Source organism: Balaenoptera musculus, chromosome 10 (assembly GCF_009873245.2).
Source record: "Balaenoptera musculus isolate JJ_BM4_2016_0621 chromosome 10, mBalMus1.pri.v3, whole genome shotgun sequence".
NCBI classification, from domain to species: Eukaryota; Metazoa; Chordata; class Mammalia; order Artiodactyla; family Balaenopteridae; genus Balaenoptera; species Balaenoptera musculus.
The window spans coordinates 101,752,904-101,776,331 of NC_045794.1; the positions used below are offsets into that span (position 1 = coordinate 101,752,904).

Genomic DNA, 23,428 nt, shown 5'->3' on the forward strand with positions numbered 1-23,428 from the left:
CCTTTGTCCCAGGTAAGGAGGGCCCTTCCCCCTGAAGACAGAGGACTGGCGTTGCGGATGCACTCGTCACAGGCATTTCCCGCCAGCTTTGGCTTTTCCTGAGCTGTTGTCATAGCAGGCATTCCTGATGCCGCCCACTGGAGAGGCCTCAGCTAAGCTGCTTGATTGGAAATGGTCCAAGCAAGGCTTTTCTAAGATGTCATCTAAAGACTGACTGAGGCCCTGAGGTTTAATTTGAATAAATCAGCTAGGACGATTCTGTTGAAGAAAACTGTGTGGGTTCCCGTTCCCCTTGATAACTTAGGAATTGACAAAGAGAAAGCAGAAGCCCTTTCTGGAGTTGAACAATAGAAAGCTTGTATCTGAGAGCCCATCAGAACGCCTCCTGACCGATTTTGTATCTTGTAAAGAAAAATGTGCCTGCTGGCGACAGATTTTGGCCCCAGCATCAATTCATCATTTCCCTACTCTGCTAATGTTTTCATATTTTTCAGTCTTTCTCCCAAAACTTAAGACTCTTTTCCTCCTTGGAAAGGAGATTGAATCATAATCTGAAACTTTTTATAAATTTCAGATGTCACTTTTCTGATCATGAGTGATGGAACTTCTGCTATTTAAATACAAGATTATCCAGCTTCTATTTGTAAATAAAATCAGCTGTACAATGAAACCGATGCTGGCTTTTCATTTTTCACCTGAGATCTGTTGTCTGATGAAATGGTTTCTTGGCAGGGGTGCTGCGTGGAAGGCATAATGTTTCTCTGGCGTGTGTGTGTGTGTGTGTGTGATTACTACGCGCGCCAGGCCAACGGCAGCCGTCTATCTTTCTGTCACATGCTCACGACTGATTCCACGTGATCCTCACGTGAGCAAGCGTTCAGCGATGCCCATTACCAGCATCCAGGGAGTCTGGGGGGGCTCTTCTGTAATTCCCTTAGATGAGGCCATCCCCCGTGACCCTGTGCGAGCTCCATGGGGGACTTTTCAGCATGTGCAAGTACTGTCGCCATTGTGGTTTGGATAAGTGTGAGGATATGAACTGACTTAAAATCAAGAGGAAACATGGACCAGGTGTCATAAACCCATTGTATGCTATTATAAATAACATATTTTTATGATAAATGAATATTTTCCAAAACAAAAATGTTTAGTGAGAAGAAAGGCATGGTTTTACTTTACGTGCCTTGACAGAAGACAGCTGAATTCTCATATGTGTTTCTCCAGTCAACCTGTTGTAATATGTTTTTTTGGTTGAAGTATATGAAGAAAACCCAGCCTCTCACAGGTATGTAGTTGGAAAGGGGAGAAGTATTTTAACAGCCCTTTCAGATGATTGTGGATGTTTTCCCTTTAATGCTGTACCACAGCCGAACAGATGGTAGTTTCTTAAAGGTCACTTGCAGTGTGAATGTGAAGCCGTAACAGTGAACATTTTGTGCTCAGTCACAGTAAAATCCATTGACCTGTCTTGCACTTGGAATAGATCTTTTACAAATGCATGGTTCTGTCACATCAGACACTGGTTATTGGAAAATCCTGGATGCCTGAGGTATGTAGATCATCTAAACATTGGTGCGTTTCATCGTACAGTATCAAAAAATCACCTTTGTTAGTGTTACCACCACTCTCATAAGGAACTGTCAAGCCCAGAGTGGTGGATAAAAGTTCTCTAAAATTCAGATTTTGGCTTAAAAGTGCAAATATTATTATTGGCAGCAAACACTGTGAATTGGTTCCCTTGAGGTGACAGGGTAACTTTGTTCATTTTTGAGAAAATTTCTGCCAGATACCCAAGTTTGAATAACCAGTTTGCCTGTTGGTCATTCTTTCAAGTACGTTTTCTCTTGGAAAATGTATCCAGTTCTGCTCTCAGCTCAGAGAATTGCACCAAAAATTGCTTTTCTGGAAGAAATCAATGTTTTTGGGTTCACGTCTCCAGAGCTTTACATGTTCTTCCCATTTTTCCCATAGAATACTGAAAAGATGTTTATCAAGGGTCAAGATTTAACCCAATACTAATCATAAGATTAGGAACTTTTCCTGTGTCACCCAGGACATCCTTAAGTGAAACTCTCTCTTTTTAAACCACGAATGTATGGCGTTGAATACGGTTGTGGATGCTGCCTTGGTCCGTGCCGCGAGCCAGCACTTCTACTTGCCACCACTTCTGTAGCATGACAGCAAATGCCAACACGGCGACAGAGGTAGATTATGCCTCAGTATCATTATGAATGCAGTTTGGACCTCACAGGCTGCTTGAAGGGGTCCCAGGGAGCCCAGCGGTTGGCTGAGCACCGTGGGCGCTGCAGCCCCACAGGCAGAGATGCTCTCAGGGAGAGGCCCCCAGGGTGAGCTCACAAGAGGAAAAGTACAAGACGGAGAGAGTGCGCCACGAGTGAACGTCGGCTGGCACTGGGACTGGGGGAGCTGTGCCCGGGGACTTGGGATCCTACAACAGTGGGTCTTTCTGCCCGTGTCCTGCTCCTTGGATCCTGGGCATTGTGAGTTGACTGCATGTCCAGGGGCCATTGGGAATGTGAGGTGGAGGGCCCTGACGTGGGCTTTCCTGTCTCGTTGGCAGGATAGAGCCACACTCGGGTCTCATAATGAGGTCGATTGTCCTCAGGTACGATGTGAGGAGTCCAGCCAGAGATTTAAGGGGGAATTCCCTGGTGGTCCAGTGGTTAGGACTTGGCACATTCGCTACCATGGGCCTGGGTTCAATCCCTGGTCGGGAAACTAAGATCCCACAAGCCACGCAGCGTGGCCAAAAAAAAAAAATTTTGGTGGGCCATTATTTCTTCCAGTGGTTTCACGGATTGTGTCTTTCTAATGCCGCCTTTGGAGGTGATTTTTGGTTAGGTCACCAAAGGCCGTCTGAGCCAGTCCAGCTGATGGGCTGCTGCTTTACAAAGGACCGCCTTGCGACAGGCCAGCAGGACCTGGACCTTGGGGCCGAGGAGGAGAGTGCCCGTGGACTTTCTGAGGAAGGAAGCTGCTCGAAGGCTCTGCTGCGGCGCCGGGCAGGGCAGGCCCAGGTCCCAGTCCAGGTGGGCGAGCCCTTCTCTGGCTTCTCGGGGATTATTCTTGGGCCTTTGCCCGCCTTCTCATTTCACCAACGACATGACGCCAGGGTTGTCGGGGAGCTCTCACCTCTTGAGTTACGGCTTCCATACTTGCCCACCCTGCAGTCGTACAATTACTCTCAGATTCATTACTTAGCAGGACAGCCTCTTTGAGTAGAAAAGAACTGTTGCGTTTTATAATTAGTCATTTACATGTTCTTTCCTTGGTGAAGAATGACTCAATTCTAAGAACTGGTTGCTGGCGTGGAAGGGATGGGAATATTGGGGAAAGTGACGATATTATCTTGGAACTTGCCAGAGAAAAGGCCGGAAATGTGGTGGTGTAGTGACTGGCAGAGAAAGGCCGGGAACGACCAGACCTGTGACGGGGGGCTGGAGGGGACACTGTCTTGCGGGGGGCGGGGTGGTTCCTCAAATACAGCTGCTGTGAGTTAGCCAGGGAGAGAAAAGGGACGACGTATCACAGGGAACCAGAGCCTGCACAGGGAGCCCTTGGAGAAGGTTCTGCTCCGAAAAGGAGAGCGGCCCGAGGCACGCTCAGAAGGTGGCCCAGGATCCTCAGAAGGAGCCAGAACCTCGATCTGTTGCCACCTCTCAACCAAACTCCAAGGAAAGAGAACAGAGGGCCGGTGCGTTGCTTGGGAAGGTGGTGGAGAGGATGCGTACGTGGCCTTGACGTGGCTTTTGTTGTTTGCATCAGGAGTCTCCACCTGGAAAGGGCAGCGGAGCAGCAGGAGGAGGGCGCAGAGCCAGACCTCGTGCCCAGCCCGCGGGTGGACGGTGGATGGCCGGAGCGCCCGCTCCACGTGGCGCTTTCCCGTCTCACGTCCAGATGCGTCACGCGCGGGGTGGAAGCACCTTCAGAGCTGTGATGTTAGAGCTCCAGTCGATAACAGTGAGGACTCTTGGCAACATTTTAGAAACGTTTATTAAATAGACAAGAATGTGTGGGTTACTGGGCTGAAGCAGAAGATTCATTAACAGTGAGTTATTGTGCGCCAGTGTAAAAATGAAGATTAAAAAAAATTCAATTTACAGTAGCATTGAAAACAGTGAAATCCATGTCGTTGCCTGGATGAATCGTTCATTCCTCTTAATTACAAAGCAGTGCTCCATCGTGTGACTCTGTCACAGTTTGGTTAAACATCCTCCAGCTGGTGGAAGCCAAGGCTGTTTCCAGTCTTCGGCCGTTAGGAGTGAAGTTTCCGTGAGCACTCAGGTAGTCGTCCTCTTGTTGACGTGTATTTCTTGTCTCTTGGGTCAATACATAGGAGTGGACTTGCTGGGTGATGGCGTAGGGCTATACTTAGTTTTTATGAAAAACATCCAGATCTTCTCCCCGAATTGGTTACGCTATTTCATAAGCCCGTCAGCAGTGAGGTCTGGTTGCTCCACGTCCTCACCAGCGTTGCACAGCCCTGTTTTCATTTCTGCTGGTTAGCAGTCGTGTGTGTGTGTGTGTGTGTGTGTGTGTGTGTGTGTGTATCTATGTATCTATATTGTTGGGCTGCACTCCACAGGCTTGCAAGGCCTTTACTTGCCCAGCTTTAAGAGTGAAGAAAGAGCCTGGAGTCAGCAACAGGGACATCAGCGGTTTAATGGACGGGGGAGCTTAGCTCCTGGAGCAATGCCTCACCACGTGCGGCGGGCGGTGGGCAGGACATAGCAGCTGTCTTCACTCCCGGGAGAAGGGGCCGTTGCCAGTTTTAGGGGGAATTGACCTCAGGTGGGCTTGTCAGTTACCAGGGAAACCAGCAGAGAGGCACACCCCTCATGGCCCCTTTGATAAGAACAGTCACTAGCTGGGGCCTGGGGCAAGTATGAAGGAAGGTCAGTCACATGAGCAGGTGTAGGTGAAGCAGGCGCTGGTCCAGCAGGGATGTACAGAGAGCAAGAGAACAGCCATCCTGAGTGGCCTGACCATACGGTGTCTAGATATCTATATCTATATATCTATATCCATATCGAGAGAGGGAACGAGAATATTTTTTCCCAAGTTTGTGGCTTGTCAATTTACACTTTTAAAAAAAATTTATTTATTTATTTATTTATTTATTTATTTATTTATTTTTGGCTGCATTGGGTCTTCGTTGCTGCACGCAGGCTTTCTCTAGTTGTGGCGAGCGGGGACTACTCTTCGTTGCGGTGCGTGGGCTTCTCATTGCAGTGGCTTCTCTTGTTGCGGAGCACAGGCTCTAGGCGTGTGGGCTTCAGTAGTTGTGGCACGTGGGCTCAGTAGTTGTGGCTCGTGGGCTCTAGAGCGCAGGCTCAGTAGTTGTGGCGCATGGGCTTAGTTGCTCCGCGGAATGTGGGATCTTCCCGGACAAGGGCTAGAACCTGCGTCCCCTGTGTTGGCAGGCAGACTCTTAACCACTGCGCCACCAAGGAAGTCCCTCAGTTTACTTTTAAAAAATGTCTTCTGCTGAGCAGAAAATTTTAATTTTGATGAATTCTAATTTATTATCTTTTGTGGTAATGGTTGTCTGTGTCCTAACCAAAAAGCCTTTTCCTACGCCCAGCATACCAGGGTATTCTCCTATGTTTTTCTTCTAGAAACTATAATTTTAGTTTTTACTTTTAGGTCTGTCATCTAGCTTGACTTAATTTTTCTGTATGGTGTGAGGAAGGCCCCATGGTTCTTTTTTAAAATATAGATTTCCTAGTTAACACAGCACCATTTGTTGAAAACAGTTTTGTTATGTTTCCAGAGTAGATTGCTTTGGCACCTTTTCTGAAAATCAAATGACTGTATACATGTGTGTCCATTTCTGGACACTCTATCATGTTCCATTAATCTATTAATGGGTTGTTATACCAGTACGTACCGTCTTCACTACTGTAGCTTTTCTTGGAGTTCGGTAAAGTCCTCCAAGTGTGTTCTTTTTTAAAAAAAAATTATCTTGAGTATTTTTGGTCCTTTGCATTTTTATATAAAGTTTATCATTAGCCATTTCCTACCAAAAAAGCCTTACGGCCTGGGATTTAGAATGGAATTATATTTTGAATCTATGTGTCAGTTGTCCCAGAATTAACAGTATTAACAGTGTTAATTTATTCTAATCTGTAAGCATGGTATAGTTTTAAATTTATTTAAATGTTCTTTAACTTACCCTAATAAACATTTTGTAGTTTTCAGTGTATGGGTTTTGCTCATCTTTTGTTAAATTTATTTCTAGATTTTTTTTTTTTTTGATGCTCCTTTAAATGGTATAGCTTTCTTGGTAAATTTTGTTTTTTTGATTTTTACTGATAGTTTGTACAAATACAATTGAGTTTTGTAAACTGACAGTTTTTCAGTTCCTATTGTTGTGTAACAAATTACTCCAAAACTTCCTGACTTAGAACAACTGTTTTATCACTCTCACAGATCCTGTTGGTCAGGATTTCAGTCAGGACACACCACGAATCTCTGTCTGTGCACCACGGTGTCTGGCGCCTTGGTGAGACGGCTTGAAAGCTGGCACAAGTTGATGCCTAGGGACTGGAATCATCTGCAATCTCACTCTTTTACGTGTGTGGTGCCTGGGCTTGGACGACTCTAAGACTGAGACTGTAGATTGAGCTGCCCACACATGGCCTCTCCATGTGGCTTAACATCCTCATGGCACAGTGGCCTTAGGAAAGTCAGACTTCTGACATAATGGTTCAAGGCTCCCAGTAAGACTTCCAGAAAGCAAGCTGTTAGTTGCATTTTTTCATGACTGAACCTCAGAAGTCGCATAATATCACTTCCACTCTACTCTTTTGGGTAAAGAAGTCATAAGCCTACTTTAAAGAGAGGGAAATTAGACTCCATCTCTTGATGCAGGAGTGCCCTGGTCACATAAAAGAATATATGGGATAAGAGATATTGTTGTGGAAAATATATGCCACACCTCGTTTCTTGTAATCTTGCTAAATTCACTTATTAGTTTTAGGAGCTTTTGGGTAGATGCTTTAGGATTTTCTATGTGCATAATCATGTCACCTACAAATAAACAGAATTTTACTTCTTTCTAGGTAATATGTGTGGCTTTTATTTCCTCTTCTTGCCTTATTGCATTGTCAAGGACCTCAAGTACAATGTTGAATGGAAGTGATGAGAGCAGACATTTTTACCTCCTTCCAGGTATTGGTGGAGAGGGTGAAACATTTAGGTGCTCACCATTAACTTTGATGTTAGCTGTTGACTTTTCGTAGATGCCCTTTATCAGGGTGGTTTTGACAGTGCAAATTCCACAGACAAGGAGTCTGTATTTTTAATAAACATTCTGCCTTATTTTGGTAGGTCTTTTTCTTTACATTTGAGGAATACCAGTATATAAAGGGCAAAGAGATTGAGGATAGAATTTGTAAGACTTGGTGGAAGAAGAGCTGGAAGACAGATCATAGTTTGCTGAGACTTTTAAATAATTATGAATCAGTATTTTGCCAAATGCTTTTTCTTGTGTTGAGATGGATGGTCATATGATTTTTCTGACTTACTCTATTAATGTACTGAAGGACATTGATTAATTTTTAATGTTAAGCCAGCTTGCATTCCTGAGATAAGTCCCACTTTGTCGTGAGATGTTAGTCTTTTTATATGTTTCAGGATTCTCTTTGATATTTTATTTTATTGTATTGTATGTAATATATTTTAAAAGAGTTTTATATCTCTGTTCATGAGGAATACAATTGACCCTTGAACAACACAGGTTTGAACTGTGCAGGTCCACTTACACGTGCTTTTTTTTTCCTCAATTAAATATGGGTAGTACTGCATGATCCAGGGTTTGCTGAATCCACAGATATAGCACTGCAGATACAGAGGGCTGACTATGCGACTTGAGCATCTATGGATTTTGGTATCCATGGGGGCTCCTGGAACCAACCCCCTTTGTATACCAAGGGATGACAGTATTGTCTTCCATTTTCTTTTCTTCTGTGTATTCTCTTTTTCTGTTTTGGCATTAGGGAAATGGTGATTTCATAAAATGCTCCTGTGATTTCTGAAAGAGTTTGTGCAAGATTGGTATTGTGTTTTTCTTAAATACTTGATAGAATTCAACAGTGAAGCCATCTTGGCCTGGAACTTTCTTTGTGGGAAAGTTTTAAGTACAAATTCAGTTTCTGCTCTGGGTAGGGCTCCAGATTTTCTATTTCTTTTCTTGTCAGTTTTGATAATTTGTGTATTTTAAAGAATTTGGTCATTTTAAACAATTGTGATTTATTGACATACTGTTGTTTACAATATTCCCTAATTCTTTTAATGTCTATAAGGACTAAAGTGATGTCTTCAATTCCTAAAATTGGTAATTAAACTAATTGATATGTGTCTTGAGATCTGTCACATAGTCTATCTTGATGAATGTTTCATGTGTCCTTGAGAAGAATGTGTGTTCTGCTTTGTTGGGGAAGTTTCTGTAAATATCAGTTAGGTCATGTTGGTTGATATGTAGTGTTTTTCCTGTGTTCTCTACCCTTACTTATTTTCCATCTGCTTTTTCTATCAACTGCTGAGTGAGGACTTCTGGAATTTCCAACTGTAATGGTTGATTTGTCTCTTCTTTTACTTTTGTGAGGTTTTGCTTCATGTTGTTTGAATCTTGGTTATTAGATACACACACATATAAGATGATTATGTTTTCTTGATGAATTTATATGCTTATTGTTATGAAATATTCCTCTATTTCTGGTTATATCCCCTGTCCTCGATTCCAGTTCCTCTGATATTAATATAGCCATTCCATCTTCCTTATGATTAGTATTTCCTTGGTATGTCTTTTCCATCCCTTTGCTTTTAATCTGTTTGTGTCTTCTTATTTAAAGCACTTTTCTTGTAGACAGCTTATAGTTGGATTTTGCTTTCCTACCCTTTTAGTGTGTGTTTAGTTCATTTACATTCAGTAATTATTTATATGTCTGGGGTTTACACTGCCATTTTGCTATTTATTTTCTATTCATTTCATCTTATTTCCTCCCTTTTTCCTCCCTTCTTTTGCATGCATTGGGTACTTTTTAAATTAATGGACCCTGTTTTTTAGGGCAGTTTCAGGTTTACAGAAATATTGAGCAGGAAGTACAGAGAGTTTGATATACTCTGTTGCCACCTCTTCACACACACAAGGTTTCTCCTGTTATTGACATCTTGTGTTCGTGTGGTGCCTTTGTTACAGTTGATGAGCCAATATCCATATGTCATTATTAACTAAAGTCCATAGTTGACATTGGGGTTCCCTCTCTGTGCTGTACATTCTGTGGGTTTGGACAAATGTATAATGACATGTATCCACCATTATGGTATCACACAGAGTAGTTTCACTGCCCTAAAAATCCTCTGTGCTCCACCTGTTCATCCCTCCCTCTCCCTGAACCCTTGACAACCACTGGTCTTTTCACTGTCTCCATGGTTTTGCCTCTTCCAGAATGTCATTTCCGTGGAACCACACAGTGTGTAGTCTTTTCAGATCGGCTCTTTTCACTCAGGGAGACTTTCTTATTATTCTTGTTAGTTTTCACTCTGGCTTATGGGCCATCTCTCCTCTCCCCACCTTTCTTTCAGTTAGTGGTTACTTTTTATAGCACGTATTTATACCTTACCTAGACTCCCTTCAAATACTGTTGATCTTGGTGAGACAGCAGTGAGTGGTGGCTTGAAGTGAGATCTTAGTTCCCTGCCCAGGAAGTGAACCTGGGGAGCCTGGGTGAAAACCAGAAACCCCAGCCACTAGACCAGCTAGGGCTAGAGGCTAGAAGCAAAGCTGCCGTGGCGTTTGCCCCCGTTGAAAAATGCATTTCTCACGGAGGCAAAAACTGTAAAAACAGGTACAAAGTTAATTATTAGAGACACAGCACAACAAGTGGGAGAGCACACAGAGAAACAGTTGCTTAGTTAAGACAGAAGCAGGGCAGAGATGCACACGGGGAGAGAAAGGGTGTGGGCGTCCCCCCATAATGAGGAGGAGCCCAATAAAGAGGCGGTGAAGTCATTCATATAGGGCAGTTCTTCCGGGTCTTTGTTTACCTTTGGCCAATCATCTGGTTTCTTCTTCCACACGTGACCTGCTGTAGGACCCTCCCCAGCATGCGTGCGCAACTTTTTTCCAAGATGGGGTTTCAGCCCAGAGGCCTATGGGACGGCCTTAGCATCACCTGTTACGGGGTGGTGCCCCCTCCTTTTTGACCCCCAAGGAGGCTTACTGCGCGTGTGCAATCGGGGAGGTTTCCTTGACCTCAGGAATGGTCATCTTATCTCTTTCCTCCGGCAGACCTCAGCTCCTGCTATTAACTTTGGCCTTGGAGTGTCTGGGGAAACAAAGCTCCAATTTACTCCGCCTGTCAGACTCCAGCTGTCCAGCCCAGGGGCCCATCTACCTCTCCCTCACTGGTACACCACCCTCTGCTGCTGGCGGGCCCGTGTCTGAAGGCAGGCATTCAGCATTTCCCGTTTCCCCCGCGGTTTACAGGAGGAGCACTGGCCGCTCTGCCAGGGCTGGGGGAGCCTTCAGCCTTCACCACGTCCCGTGTCCGATGTCACCGGGGAAGCTGGGGAAGGGGCGGGCGGGTGGGCGGGCGGGCTCACCCTTGGTGTGGACGCTGTCTGGGCTCCTTGAGAGATAGCAACTCACTTCACACCCCCAGCGCCTTGGGAAGGAGCCGTTCCTCACCATTTTACAGATGAGGAAACAGAAGATCAGAGAAACTCGGCTCGCGGGTGGGAAAAGAGTTGGCTTGATAGATTTTTACAATGCTCTTCCATCTGAGAAGCATGCCACGGAGCTCTGTCCTTGTCCTCGTCCTTCTCCCCTCTTCCCAGAGACCGTGGCGAAGACGTGGAGGGTGTGAGTTTACCCACTGCCTCTCAGCTTGGAAGGACAGCTAATGTGATCGATGACACGATCAAGGTGCAGAATGAGTTCCACTGACGGCAGTTCCGGCTGAGAGCCAATCAAACAAACGAGCTCACAGGAATAAGTGAGAAGCCCTGCGTTCAAGTTCACAAAACCAAGCAGTACAGTTCGTTGAATGCAGCCTGGACAGCCTGGGTTGACTGCGTCGCCAGTGGGATGCTCTCATGGCCCTCGTGCCCAGATTCTGGCTTTGGTCTTGTAGCTGACCTCTCGCATCCTTGCTGACCCCTTCTGTTACGCCCCACCTTGCGGCCAGAGTCATCTTTTCCAAATGCAAATCTCGTAACCGTGGTGGCTCCCCATCTCCGTGTCAGTAGCTTCCTTCTGTAGCTTTGCTGGGGTCTCACCCTTCGCTCCCCACGTGGCCTTCCAGCCTCCGAATGGTCTTCTCCCGTCAGCCCCAGCTTCCTTGCGGCCCCTCCCGCCACACTGGCCTTCATTCACGCCTGGAGTGTGCCTAGCTTCCTTCTCCCTGTGTCTAGGCCCGGGCCTCACGTCCTCTGCATGCAGAGGTCAGGTCAGGTCCTCAGGTCAGGCCCCCGTTCTGTGCCGTGACGGCCGGGCTCCCCAGGGCACAGCGAGCCCCCATGCGCATTTGCGTGGCCTGCGTGATGAACGTTTGCTTAACGACCAGACCGTCATCTCTGGACAGAAGGCCCGTGCTGTTCTCCTGCCCAGCTGTGTTGGGAGGCCTAGGACTGCCCCCGGGTCCCGTGACTCCCAGCATGTAGCTGTGCTCCCGGCCGTGATTCCTCCCAGCGCGGTCGTGTGAGGCGGCAGCGACGAAAGGAGAAGGCCCAGGGGGACCCAGGCGCCAGCTGCCCGGAGTCCTGCCCTGGTGGAGTCGCAGGAGACGCCTAACGCCCCAGCGACGAGTTGGCACCGTCTGCCAGGAGCTCGGTAGAGGCTCTGCACCCGGGGTCTGTACCGAGGCTCTTCACATAGGTACCTCTGCCTGGCACGGACCGGCAGGAAAGCAGGAGCTCGGCGTAAACCACAGTGCTCAGCTGAGGTCAGCAAGCCATTCCTGCTGGTGCGGGAGAGGTGGGAACACCCGAAATCCCCGGTCCCAGGCGCTGGCTGAGGGAGGGCCGACCTGGCAAACGGGCCTGTCTCAGGATGGCGGTCTCTGCCTTGCTTTTCCGCACCGTCTCTGCTCCGGCCTCGGGGTATTGTCTCACGCACGAGGCACGCAGGCAGTGTTCACTGCACGGAGGGAAGAGCTCCCGGTCTGCGGCGGTTCTGTCTTGTGTGGGTTGATGCATCAGTTGCACGGATTGGGTCATCAGGGTGCCTGAAATGGGGCCTTGTACCGCTGAGTTGTTCCAGACGCAGGTCCAGGGCAGGTGAGGGAGGCCAGTGTGGTTTGAGCCTAAGAAAGCAGCTTTCTCAGAGTGAGACTGGCCAGGAAAGGGGTGTGGGACTTGCTGAGGGCTTGCATCTCTGGTCTGTGGGCACAGCCCCTTGTCAGAGGTAAGAGGGATTCTCAGTTCTCTGGGAGCTGGGAGTTTTAATAGGCGGGTGCTGGGGTCCTTCTGGCTAAGCCGATATGAGTGTATCTTCCAGCTCTTCTCTGAAATGCTCCTTCAGAAGAGTTGATTCTGCTTGTCAGCTGAAGAGCACGGAAAATGCTGTTTGTTATTGCTGGAGGGTGAGGCGGGAACAGTAGCATGTGCGAGGCAAGGCTGGTGTGCATTTTTTGATTTTTTTCTGTAAAAAGGTAAGCAGAAAGGTAAAGTCCGTCTGCTACGGACTTCACTTTCTGTGAAACATTTCCCAAAAGGTCGTTGTATTCTTCAGACCTTCCTTCCTTCCCTCTGACCCATAAGTTTTACCTATTCTATTGTTTCTTAAAGACACAAAATCAAATCTCAGTTTGAAAGGATATGCATGTTTACTTTTCACGGAGTATTGTTAATATTATGACTGTTACTATGTCTGTAAATATACCACATTCTTATTTACTTCCTATTTTGCCTGCCTAGTCATACATCTATTCAGCAGACGTTTTCTGTGCCAGGTGTGTTGCCGGCGCGGGTTTGGATGGCATGCTGGGGTGGCGCCCCTGCCTGAAGTGGGCAGAACCCACGGTCTCATCAGGGGCGCTGGTGGAGCCCTGCTGGGCAGCCTGAGTGCCAAGTGCCTCTCCTGAGGCCACAGAACATTCTTTTCCCCTCACACCTTCCATCTCAGCCTCTGGCTCTGGAATGTCCTTGGTGTGCCCTTCAAAGGCTTCCTGGCTGCTAAGCGGGGCCATCCTCAGCCGACCACACTGTGCCCCTTCTGAAGGCTGGTCTTCTCTGCCCCCCGCTCCCTGCCTAAATCCAGATGCCAAGGCCACACCTGTCAATCTTCTCAGGTCCTTTCACAATACAGATTTTTTTTTTATACTCTCGGGTGTCATTCTTTTCTTATTATTTGGATTTTCAAGAGAACTCATCTCCCCTATCTGGGTTTTGAACAAACTGAGAAATAAAATAGTGGCAGATGGTCAAAGAATAACTTTTATTTCTTTTAAATGAGAAGCTTGAAATCCTGTCTTAGTGTGAGAGCCAAATAACCTGGCTGACTGAATCCCAGGATCATTGAGGCTGACCCACCCTGTCAGAGCCAGTGCTGGGCCTGGGCAGGACCCCCTCACGTGCATCAGATCTGTACCAGGAAGCAGCCTTCTGGGGGTTGGGGGGAGCAGTCTTCTTGGGGGAACAGCCTTCCTGGGGTGGGAGCAGCCTTCCTGGGGGAGCAGACTTCCTGGGGGAGCAGCCTGCCTAGGGAAGCAACCTTCCCAGGGGGAGCAGCCTTCCCAGGGGGAGCAACCTTCCCAGGGGGAGCAACCTCCCCAGGGGGAGCAGCCTTCCCAGGGGGAGCAACCTTCCTAGGAGGAGCAGCCTTCCCGGGGTGGGAGCAGCCTTCCTGGGGTGGGAACAGCCTTCCTGGGGGAGCAGACTTCCTGGGGGAGCAGCCTCCCTAGGGAAGCAACCTTCCCAGAGGGAGCAGCCTTCCCAGGGGGAGCAACCTTCCTAGGAGGAGCAGCCTTCCTGGGGTGGGAGCAGCCTTCCCTGGGGGAGCAACCTTCCCGGGGTGGGAGCAGCCTTCCTGGGGGAGCAGACTTCCTGGGGGAGCAGCCTCCCTAGGGAAGCAACCTTCCCAGAGGGAGCAGCCTTTCCGGGGTGGGAGCAGCCTTCCTGGGGTGGGAGCAGCCTTCCTGGGGTGGGAGCAGCCTTCCCTGGGGGAGCAGCCTTCACCAGGGGAGCGGTTTTCTTGGGGGAGCAACCTTCCTGGGGGGAGCAGCCTTCCAAAGGGGAGCAACCTTCCCAAGGGGAGCAGCCTTCCCTGGGGGAGCAGCTTTCTTGGGGGAACAGTCTTTCTGTGGGGAGCAGCCTTCCCCCGGGGGAGCAGCCTTCCTGGGGGATCAGCCGATTCTGAGAGCTGGAAGGAGGGCTGCACCTACTGGCTGTTTAGTCTCCCAGGCTTAGCAGTTGAAGTTGCCTTCTTGGGGTGAGTATTTCTGGGGATGGAGATAGTGCAGGAGAGGCACCAACTGAGTTCCCTCCACTGGGAAGCAGACCCCGGGTTTGAGAGTGCTTCCTTCAGCTGGCTGTTTGCGTAACCATTAGGTCCCTTCTCGGCCAGGGGTGTGGCCCGCCTTGGAGCCCACAGCCCATCGGGACAGGCCAGCCCCCAGTGGAACCCCCGCTCCTTTGAGGATTCTCCTGCGACGCTGGGGAGAGGGCATTAGAGCCTGGTCCTGATGGCTTTGAAACGTGTTAGAATTGAACATTAATTCGATAATCTGCAAGGCCTCTACCTAAGGCTGCAAAACCACTCTTAGTTTATTTCTCATCCTTAATTATGTCCTGCTTGACTGTTCCACCTGGCTCATCAGAAATTCCACCATGAGGTGAAATGCCAGTGTATAAGCTTCCAACTACACAGCATGCCCCGAATTCGAGTATAAATCTCCTTGTGTTACCCAGTTTCAGAGAGAAATTGTCTTAAAGGCCAACCCTTGTAAGTTCAAGTCCAAAGCCAGAATTTCCATTACCCATTAATGTCTAAGTCCGTGAAAGCTCACGACTTGTGCTTACCTTGTGCTGCTGCCCTGTCTCGGCCGGAGGGGCGCCCGGTGTCTCGCCGGGACACGCACGGGACTTTCAGGGCCCAGAGGTCCTGTCCACTGAGCGCCAGTCTGTGAAAGCCCTCGCGTCACAAGACTTCAAAGTGTGGCAAAACCCACAAGCTTGTCGCCGTGTCTAGAGGACACCATCACGCCAGACCCCTGTGGCAGCCGCCCCGGGAGCACCGTCCCCCTGCGCAGAGCAGGGCGCATGTGGGACCTCAGCGTTGCTCTGAGTCGGGGCACCGCACGGAGCTGTCCTCAGTTTTGCCCTCGCGGGGATGTGACAGTTGGATCCAGAGGCTGTCACTTGAAATCGACTTGGGGGAAACCTCAGCAAGAAGTTAGGTCTGAGTCTGCTCATTTTCTGTTTCTGCGGGAAAGAGATCCTTGTTGCCTTGTAGGCATTTTAAGTTCTGTGTCATCGTGCTGCCACTCCTGCTCTAGCTAGGAGGGGTGTGTGTGCGTGTGTGCGCACGTGTGTTAAACCCAGAGAGCGCCGACCGTGTCGGGATCGGAGCCCCCCACGTCTGACTGCTGAGCGTTAGACGCTGCTGCTGGTGTGAAGGTCCTCCTCTCCCCCATGCTGTGTCGTTGGAGACCCCCTCGCAGGTCCTGGGGCAGGTGGCACCGGGAGTGCTGTTCCCACGTCCCTGGGGCTTCCCCCGTGCCTCCCTGAGGACAAGCCATCCTCTCCCAACACCGGCCCAGCAGGAGTTCCCCTGAACCGCCGGGGCCCGAGGCCCCACACGCTCACTCGAGTTCAAGGACCCGCAGGCGCAGCGCGTCGTGGCTTGAAACAACACACGTTTGTTACCTCATCGTCCTGGAGGCCAGAAGGCTGCCATGCACCTGGGGTGCTGGATCAAGGTGTAGATCAAGGCGTGGGCAGGGCTGCGTCCCTTCTGGGGCTTCAGGGAATAATTCGCTCCTTGGTCTCTTTCGAGCCTGTGTTGCTTGGGTGGTGGCGCCTTTGCCCGCCTTCCATGTCCGCGGTGGCGAGTCAAGCGTCCTCGCAGCTCTGACGCTGACTCTCCTGTCTCCTCCTCCACCTTCAAGGGCCCCGGGTCACACTGGGCCTACCTGGGCCATCCAGGATGCTTTCCCGGGTTCAGTCCCTTGCTTAGCAATCTTTGTCCCCCTTGCCTGGCTCCAGGAATGTGCCCTGGACATCTCACATGCATCTTACATCTTACCTGCAGTGTAAGTGCATCACTGCAGGAGTCCAGTTGAAACCCTCATTCTGCAAACGGTCCCTGAGCGCCGGCAGAGGCTCCTGAGGGCAGTTCTGTGGGGATGCCCTGGGGCGGGACACGGTGGGCGCCACCTTCTCCTCCAGCTGGTTTGTGTTCTCAGGTGATGGCAGTGGGGCACCCAGCCTCCTGTCCCTGAGCCTTCATGCACCTGCCACTCACAGTGCTTCTGGAAGCCTCAGAGCAGCCCTACAAGTCGGCATTGTCATTCTCACCTTATAGATAATGAAACTGCAGCCCAGAGGGGTGGTGTTACTTGCCAGCGTCACACAGCATCTACGTGATAGAGCTGGGCTCTCGTTCCAGGTCTGCCTGACTGGAGACCCCCCTCCCCCCGCCCAGTGCCCACACTGGTTTTCCTGTCTTAGTTTATGAACTTCTTCACCTGAGTTCACTGAGACTGAAGTCCCATGTTCACTCTGCGCTCACGCAGTGACCACGTCCTTGGCCCTGGGACGGCCGGCGTGACGCTGGTACTGCCAGGTCGCTGTTACAGGTCGGCTCCCCTGCAGCGCTGAGGGCTTTGCCCCTGTGCCAGCCAGAGCAACTTCCGGCAGACTCTGGCCCTCAGTGAGCTGTCTGTTCAATTTAAATGTAAATGTCTGCATTTACATATAGACACGCCCCATTAAGTGTTCCTGAGATTGGTGTGTTCCCCTGTGACATCAGGGGGCGTCGGACTTCACCTTCTGGTTCGTGCTGCACACTGGTGGTGTAACGCAGCCTAATGCCTTGTGCGTTGATCACTTTGTGAATCTGTTATGTTGTGAAACTGTTCACCTTTGTTCCCGCTGCCTTTTTCCCCTTTGGAAAGCGGGTTTTATTTTCCATGCATATGATATTCGTTGTTATTTTTCCCTTAGGACAACTACACGTTTGCTCAACCTGGGATTCAAATGAAAGTGAAAATCTTGGAAGAACTCGTGAGCCGGATCGATGGTAAGCCAGCTTCCTGGGCTCCCCTTTCCCTGCGGGGCGGGGGAGAAGGTGGTGGAAGGCTCAGGACTCGCCGGCCATCAGCTGACAGGATGCCGTCCTCGCCCAGCCCGTGGCCCCTGGCTTGCGCCTTCCACGCAGCCTTCTGAGGCCACCCGCCGCTAGAGTAGGAGCCGCTGCCATTCCTTTTACGAGGGCGATATAATCAGAATTCAGTGCCGTCACTTTGCAGGAAGTGATGAGTGCGTCCTAGAAGCAGGCAGCTCTTACTCCTTATTAAGCCTGGTGATTGTCATAATCTGGGTGACAGCCGGGTTGTTTATGGCCGTCCTCTGGCACACTGTTCCTGCCTCTGCACACATTTTGCTATCAAGGATGCTGGCGTAATTTCTCCACGGAATCCAATTAATTACCGAGTCTGAAAATAGCATCTTTAATATTACAGAAAAATTATAGTATGTGCTCGGCCATTTTAGATTATGCTTTCATGTTTAAGTGGGGGCTTTGAAATACTTTCTCCCCTCATCCTTAAAATAATTCCCCCTATGATGTGCTGACTGTCATATTGCAATAGCAGAGTTTAATTAAAGTTGAGAGATAATGCTGCCCATTTCAAGCATACTCTCCTGATAGTTTGTTAAATTAATGAACAGAGCATTAACAGAGGGATACCAAGCAGACCCGGGCATGGATTTGTGACACCAGCTGGCTGGTCAGTGGTGATGTGAAGAGAAGACACAGGCTGTGCCATCAGGAGCCCTGTGTGAGCTTGGTGGGTGACTTCACTGAACCTGCAGAGAAATCGTACTTTGCTTAAAACGTAGACACGCCGCCCGTGTTCCAGGGCTGCCTTCCAAGGACAGGCATATCCCGGCGTCTCTTCCCCTTGCTGTACCTTCAGCAGTAGAAAGTATATCGGTAATCATCTTCCCAAGAAAGGCACTTGGTTTGGGAAATGATGGAATGACATTATGAAATGGAATCATACAAATTATCAACTCCATTCTGTTCCTTGATTGAACCTGATTTTCAGTTGTATCTAATGGTTATTACCTAATTTCCATATTATGAAGTTCTACACAGTTCTTCCACTAATACTTTGATTCAGTATATTTAGCTGCTTTGCAGCTACCTATTCAAAGTACTGTTTTTGGCTTATGTAACTGCATTTATGTACATTTATGCTTAACTTCATGGGGAGATCTTTGTTGGACGCTCTTGGGTTTTTTCCCTGCTAGCAGTTTCACACCTTTCCCCCAGCCTCGTTTTGTTCTTTGAAATACGATTTGCAGGAGCTGTGAATTACACTTCCTTAGCAGTTCTTCTTTTCCTCCTGTGTCTCTTAGAAGGCAGATTTTGCATTTTTGTGGAGGTTGGAAAGTTGCGGTTGGTGCTTATTTGTTCCAGGGTTGCAGTCTGGGAAATAGTTGAGTTGATTTTCTCTGGTGCTGTGGTTTAGAAGAAGCACATCACAGGTTTGCTGGATGATGGTTTAAAAGAACAGCAGCAGCAACCAGAGGAATCCCAACCGCATCTGGGCTTTTCAGTAAATCCCGTTTTTATTTTCCTGCAGCTTCTGAGGAGGGCATTTTCATCCTGTGGTTGTTTTGTTTAAATGGTCAGTTTTTCACAACATAGGAGGCTCTTTTTGGTAATCGGTTAGACTTTGTAATCTGTTTGTAACTATTCTTCCAATGAAACCTGGAAGAACATCTGTGATGGCCTCAGAAGAAGAATTCCCAGGCTTTTCAAGCAGGAAGTATCAGAATTGACAGAGTTTGGGCTGTTACCCCTCAGCAGCCCCGGGGAGAAGTGTCCATAGGCCCCCTTCTCTCACTTTCCTCCTGGAGAAAGAATTTGTGGTCTTGGGACTGTGCAGGGACGGCAAGGATTTTATTAAAGGCAGGATACACTAGGAAGAAAATATTGCTTTAAAAAACAACAACAAAAAAAACCACTGCCCCATTTTTGCATTTCAGGGCAAGGACAGCATTGATTTCAGAACTTTTTGGCAATTTGGTGAAGGAACACCATTTCATGGACCTGTTATTAAGAAAGCTGAGGTTTCATGGGCTTGACCCAGATGGGAATAGTTTAGAAAAGAGCTAAATTGCTACACAAGGAAAAGTGAGAGGAATTTTGGGGTTCCAGTAGTAGTGTTGTAAGTCAGGAGAGAATGGAGAGGGAGAGGAGGGCAGAGGCCCAGGGGTAGAGGAGGGTGGCAGCGGGGGGTGGGGAAGATCAGGAGAGGGTCAGGGTCGCTGTCTTATTTTCTAGCTGTGACAACTGGCTAAAGGATTTCTGAAAAGTACTCTTAAGTAGTTTTGTATTTTGAGTAGTGCGATACCCTACTCTCTGTTACCCCCAAATCTTTAGAAAAAGTCTGTTCCCTAGACAGGAAGGTGGCATGACTGAAGACAGAGGGTCGTGTCTGTAATGGAGGCCGAGCAGGAAGGTGATGGGCAGCAGCCTGAGAGACTGCCCGGTGGCTGGTAATTGTCTCGAGAGAGGTAAGCTGGCTAGTGAGAAGCCCCAGGGGAGTCTGTAATCTGTGGGGCAGAGCTTTCAGAACTTCCCACACAATGAGAGATGGAGCCTTGAGCCACTGAATTGGCAATGTCAAAGGTGAGAGTAGGAGGACCTTCCACTGCCAGTGGTGGTGGGCTAGGTAATTCCAACCAGATTTCTCACTGAAGAGAGCTAAAAAATGGATAAGATTGTTTTTTAAAGCCAGCAAACGAATGAGGGGTGGTGAGGAAGAATGAAAGAGAGAAAAAAAGAAAACAAAGAAGGTAAAAAGAAAACAAATTTCATAAAAACATTGAACTCTACTAATAGACAAGAACTTCGGGCCAGATTCTGGAAGAATGCTGGAACCAGAGAGATGAGCCCAGCCCTGAAGGCCACTGTTGTTCTGAGGGTTCTTGCTAATCCAGAAGAAAGAATCCCAATGTGGTTTGTAGTTTTGACAGCTTCATGGAGGGAAAGGATCAAACCATAGCCTACCTGAGGATAAGAGTGCAGAACATGCCCAGGTACTTTCTGAGACCCAGAAGACCAACTGTCAGGGTGGAACTGAAGTGAAACTGCCCTTGTGGAGTCTTGCAGGCCAGGTTTACATCACCTGAGAGGACCAGGGTTGTTTGAACCTTGATTACGGCACTTCTCTACTGGAGTAGAGTGCTTGGGAGAAGCAAAAAAAAAATCTTTTCTGGAGGAAGTTACCAGAAAGTTGTTCCTCAAATTGTTTCTGCTTTTTTTTTTTTCCGTATAAAATGATCTACACATAGTCAAAGATACACACACATTCAAGACTTCCTAAGTGAGAACAAACAGAAACAACAGATAACAGAAACAGGCCCACAAGATGTTAAGTTTCTGTAATTCTTACGCATAGACCATGAAACTATTTTCCTTACTATGTATGAAGAAATATAAAAAAGAGAATCTTGAGAATGTTTGCCATGGTAGTGGGAAACTATATGATTTTACATAAAAGATTTGAAAAATACAATAACCAAATTAAAAAGTCAGTGGGCAGATTTAACAAATTACACATAGCTATAGAGAAAGTTAGTGAACTGGAAGATGGGTTGGAAGAAAATAGCCAAAACAAAACATGGAGAGATAAGAATATGCAAAATATAGAAAGTAAGAGATATAGAAGGTATGGTTAGAGAGCCTCATATGTACTTATTTGGAGTCATAGAAGGAGAGGAGGGAGAGTGAGTAAGAATCTGAAGAGATAATGATTCATTGTTTTCCAAAAGTACTGAAATAAACCAATTCACTGATTGAAGAGCCCATTGAATCTTCAGGAGAATAAAGAGAAAACTGTATGTAAACACATCATAGTAAAATTCAATTGAAGACTAATTCTTAAGGCAGCGAGAGTAAGAGATTATTTTCTAAGAATGGCTGTCTGAGAACTGTCTTCTCAACGAAAGGACAAGAAGATATGTTCAACGTGCAGGAAGAATGATAACTGTCACTGTAGTGTCGACATCCAGCAGAAATACCCTTCAAGAATGAATTTGTAAGTCCAAGAGGCCACCTAAATCTGAATTGTTTCCCACTGCCTCCAAGAAGCTGTGTCATCACGAAGGAAAGCAGAGGAAGCACACACACCTACCCTTGCAGCATAAGCAGGGGACCACAATTACTGTGAACTTCAGCGCCCTTGGAACTTGGCAGGTCAGCACCCCATCCAGCCGGGGGAGAGTCAGGTGGTCAGTGGGAAAAGGAGTGGGTATATGGGCAGCTTAGGAGTAGAACCAGATGAAATCACCACAGGAAGACGAAATCCCACCGAGAATGGGAAAATACTGAGACTGGGTCTGAGGTCTGGGAGATCAAAGCACTGGCTCTTGGGAAATTGGAAAGGATTTGGGAGTTCTGGATGAGTGTCTGCTACGACCTTAGCAGAACCCATTTCTAATAGTTACCTGCCTCTACGAGGTGAATTCTTAGGTCACATTTTTTCGGCGAGGGCTTGCCTAGGGATTTCTTGTTTCTGTCAAACTGTGCTTTATTTTGGCCCTGGAGCAGAGCAAGCCGCTTCTTGTGCAAATGTGTTACGGCCATAGGCCGGTCCGCCTCCAGCAGGCCACCTCATAGCCCAGCTGAGGGGCATTTGGTGTTTCTTTGGGGCGCTCTGGCTGCGGGTGGGCAGATGGAAAGATTGAGTCTGGGAGACCAGGGGCAGCAGCTGTTGATAATCGGGTGAGACAGAGCTTATCCGACAAAGGCCAGCGTGTGGCATTGAGGAAGGGGATGGCCTGGAGTCAGTATTCACGTAGCTCTCATTCGTCCAAAAAGCAGCCTCAGACCTTTTTTTAAAAAACATTGATTTCTTAATCTCTTATCAAATGTAGTTTCTTCTTCTCTCTCGGGGAGAAATAGCTTGAGCCTTGGTGTTAGATGTGGTTCGTGGTCCTCTGTTCTTCTGGGGCCGCCTTGCACGATGCTCAGACTTTTTCTGGGAAAGGCTGTGCACAGAGCTCTCGTTCAGAGAAACGCCAGGCAGCATCAGCGCTTCCGTGAGACCACCCACCATCGTGTGGTCGTTCGTGTCCAAGCCTCAGGGCCTCCAATAGACAAGGACTGGTTGGTCGGTCTTATTGGCTGCAGCCCGCAAACGCTAGGGTCTTCACCACGTCCTCGGGTTCTGCTCACACACGCTGGAGCAGTGGTGGGCGTGTGGGGCCTGCGGTGCTTGTTCCCTGTGCCTGCAGACCCTGGAGGGGACCCGTAAGCAGAGGGGTGCGTGCGCGTGCGCCCTGGGCGAGCAGGTCTGCCTGCCACGCGCGGCAGGATGCTGACGTCCGGGGATGGGTTTTGCACTGGGTGCTGTGCCGTTTCACTCTGACCTGTTTCCCGCATCCCTGTCCCGGGCAGGGTCCAGCCTCCTGCGGTGCCCCTGACTCCCTCTGTGTTGCTGCTGCCTCCCCGCTTCCCCTTCCCTCTCCCATCAGCACCAGCTCCCTCTCCTCTGTGGGCTGCCACCACTCCTTGCCTGAGTGCACACGCTGTGTCCTCTGCTGCTTCGGGGTGGGTTAGACCTGAACCCCCTCGCGCAGTGTCCGAGCACACGGCCTGGCACCAGGAGTGCATCGAAGGCGCGTGTGGGCCAGACTCTGAGTGATAGGGGTAAAAGTCCCCGTTGGGCGGAAGCCAGGTACCACTGTTGCTGGCCAAACAGACCTAACCCTGGCCCTGGCCCTAAGCCTAAGCCTGAGCCTGAGCCTGAGCCTGAGCCTGAGCCTGACCCTGACCCTGACCCTGACTCTGACCTGACCCTGACCCTGGCCCTGGCCCTAACCCTAACCCTAAGCCTAACCCTAGCCCTAGCCCTAACCCTAAGCCTAACCCTAACCCTAACCCTAACCCTAGCCCTAGCCCTGACCCTGACCCTGACCCTGACCCTGACCCTGACCCTGACCCTAACCCTGGCCCTGGCCCTGGCCCTGGCCCTAAGCCCCAACAGACAGCCTGTAAACCTCAGCAGCTCAAGCAACACACGTTTGTGTCTCACCCACATGGCACATCCCTTGTGGCTTTGCCCAGGGCTCTGGTCTGTGTTGTCCTCACCTGGGGACTCAGGCTGATGGAGCAGCCGCCTTCAGGAGTTTGCTGGCCCAGTTCCTGTGATGGAGGGAAAAACTA

The 23,428-nt window shown here is 48.9% G+C and overlaps 1 protein-coding gene across 5 annotated transcripts in view; it reads left to right on the top strand.

Moving 5' to 3' along the window:
- TBC1D22A (TBC1 domain family member 22A) overlaps window positions 1-23,428 on the top strand; it is a 323,227-nt gene that overhangs the window by 194,334 nt on the left and 105,465 nt on the right. For all 5 annotated transcript variants that reach the window (XM_036865801.1, XM_036865804.1, XM_036865803.1 and 2 more), the window contains one exon: window positions 17,191-17,266. In XM_036865801.1, the coding sequence (XP_036721696.1) occupies window positions 17,191-17,266 (76 nt within the window). The remainder of the gene's footprint in view (window positions 1-17,190; window positions 17,267-23,428) is intronic.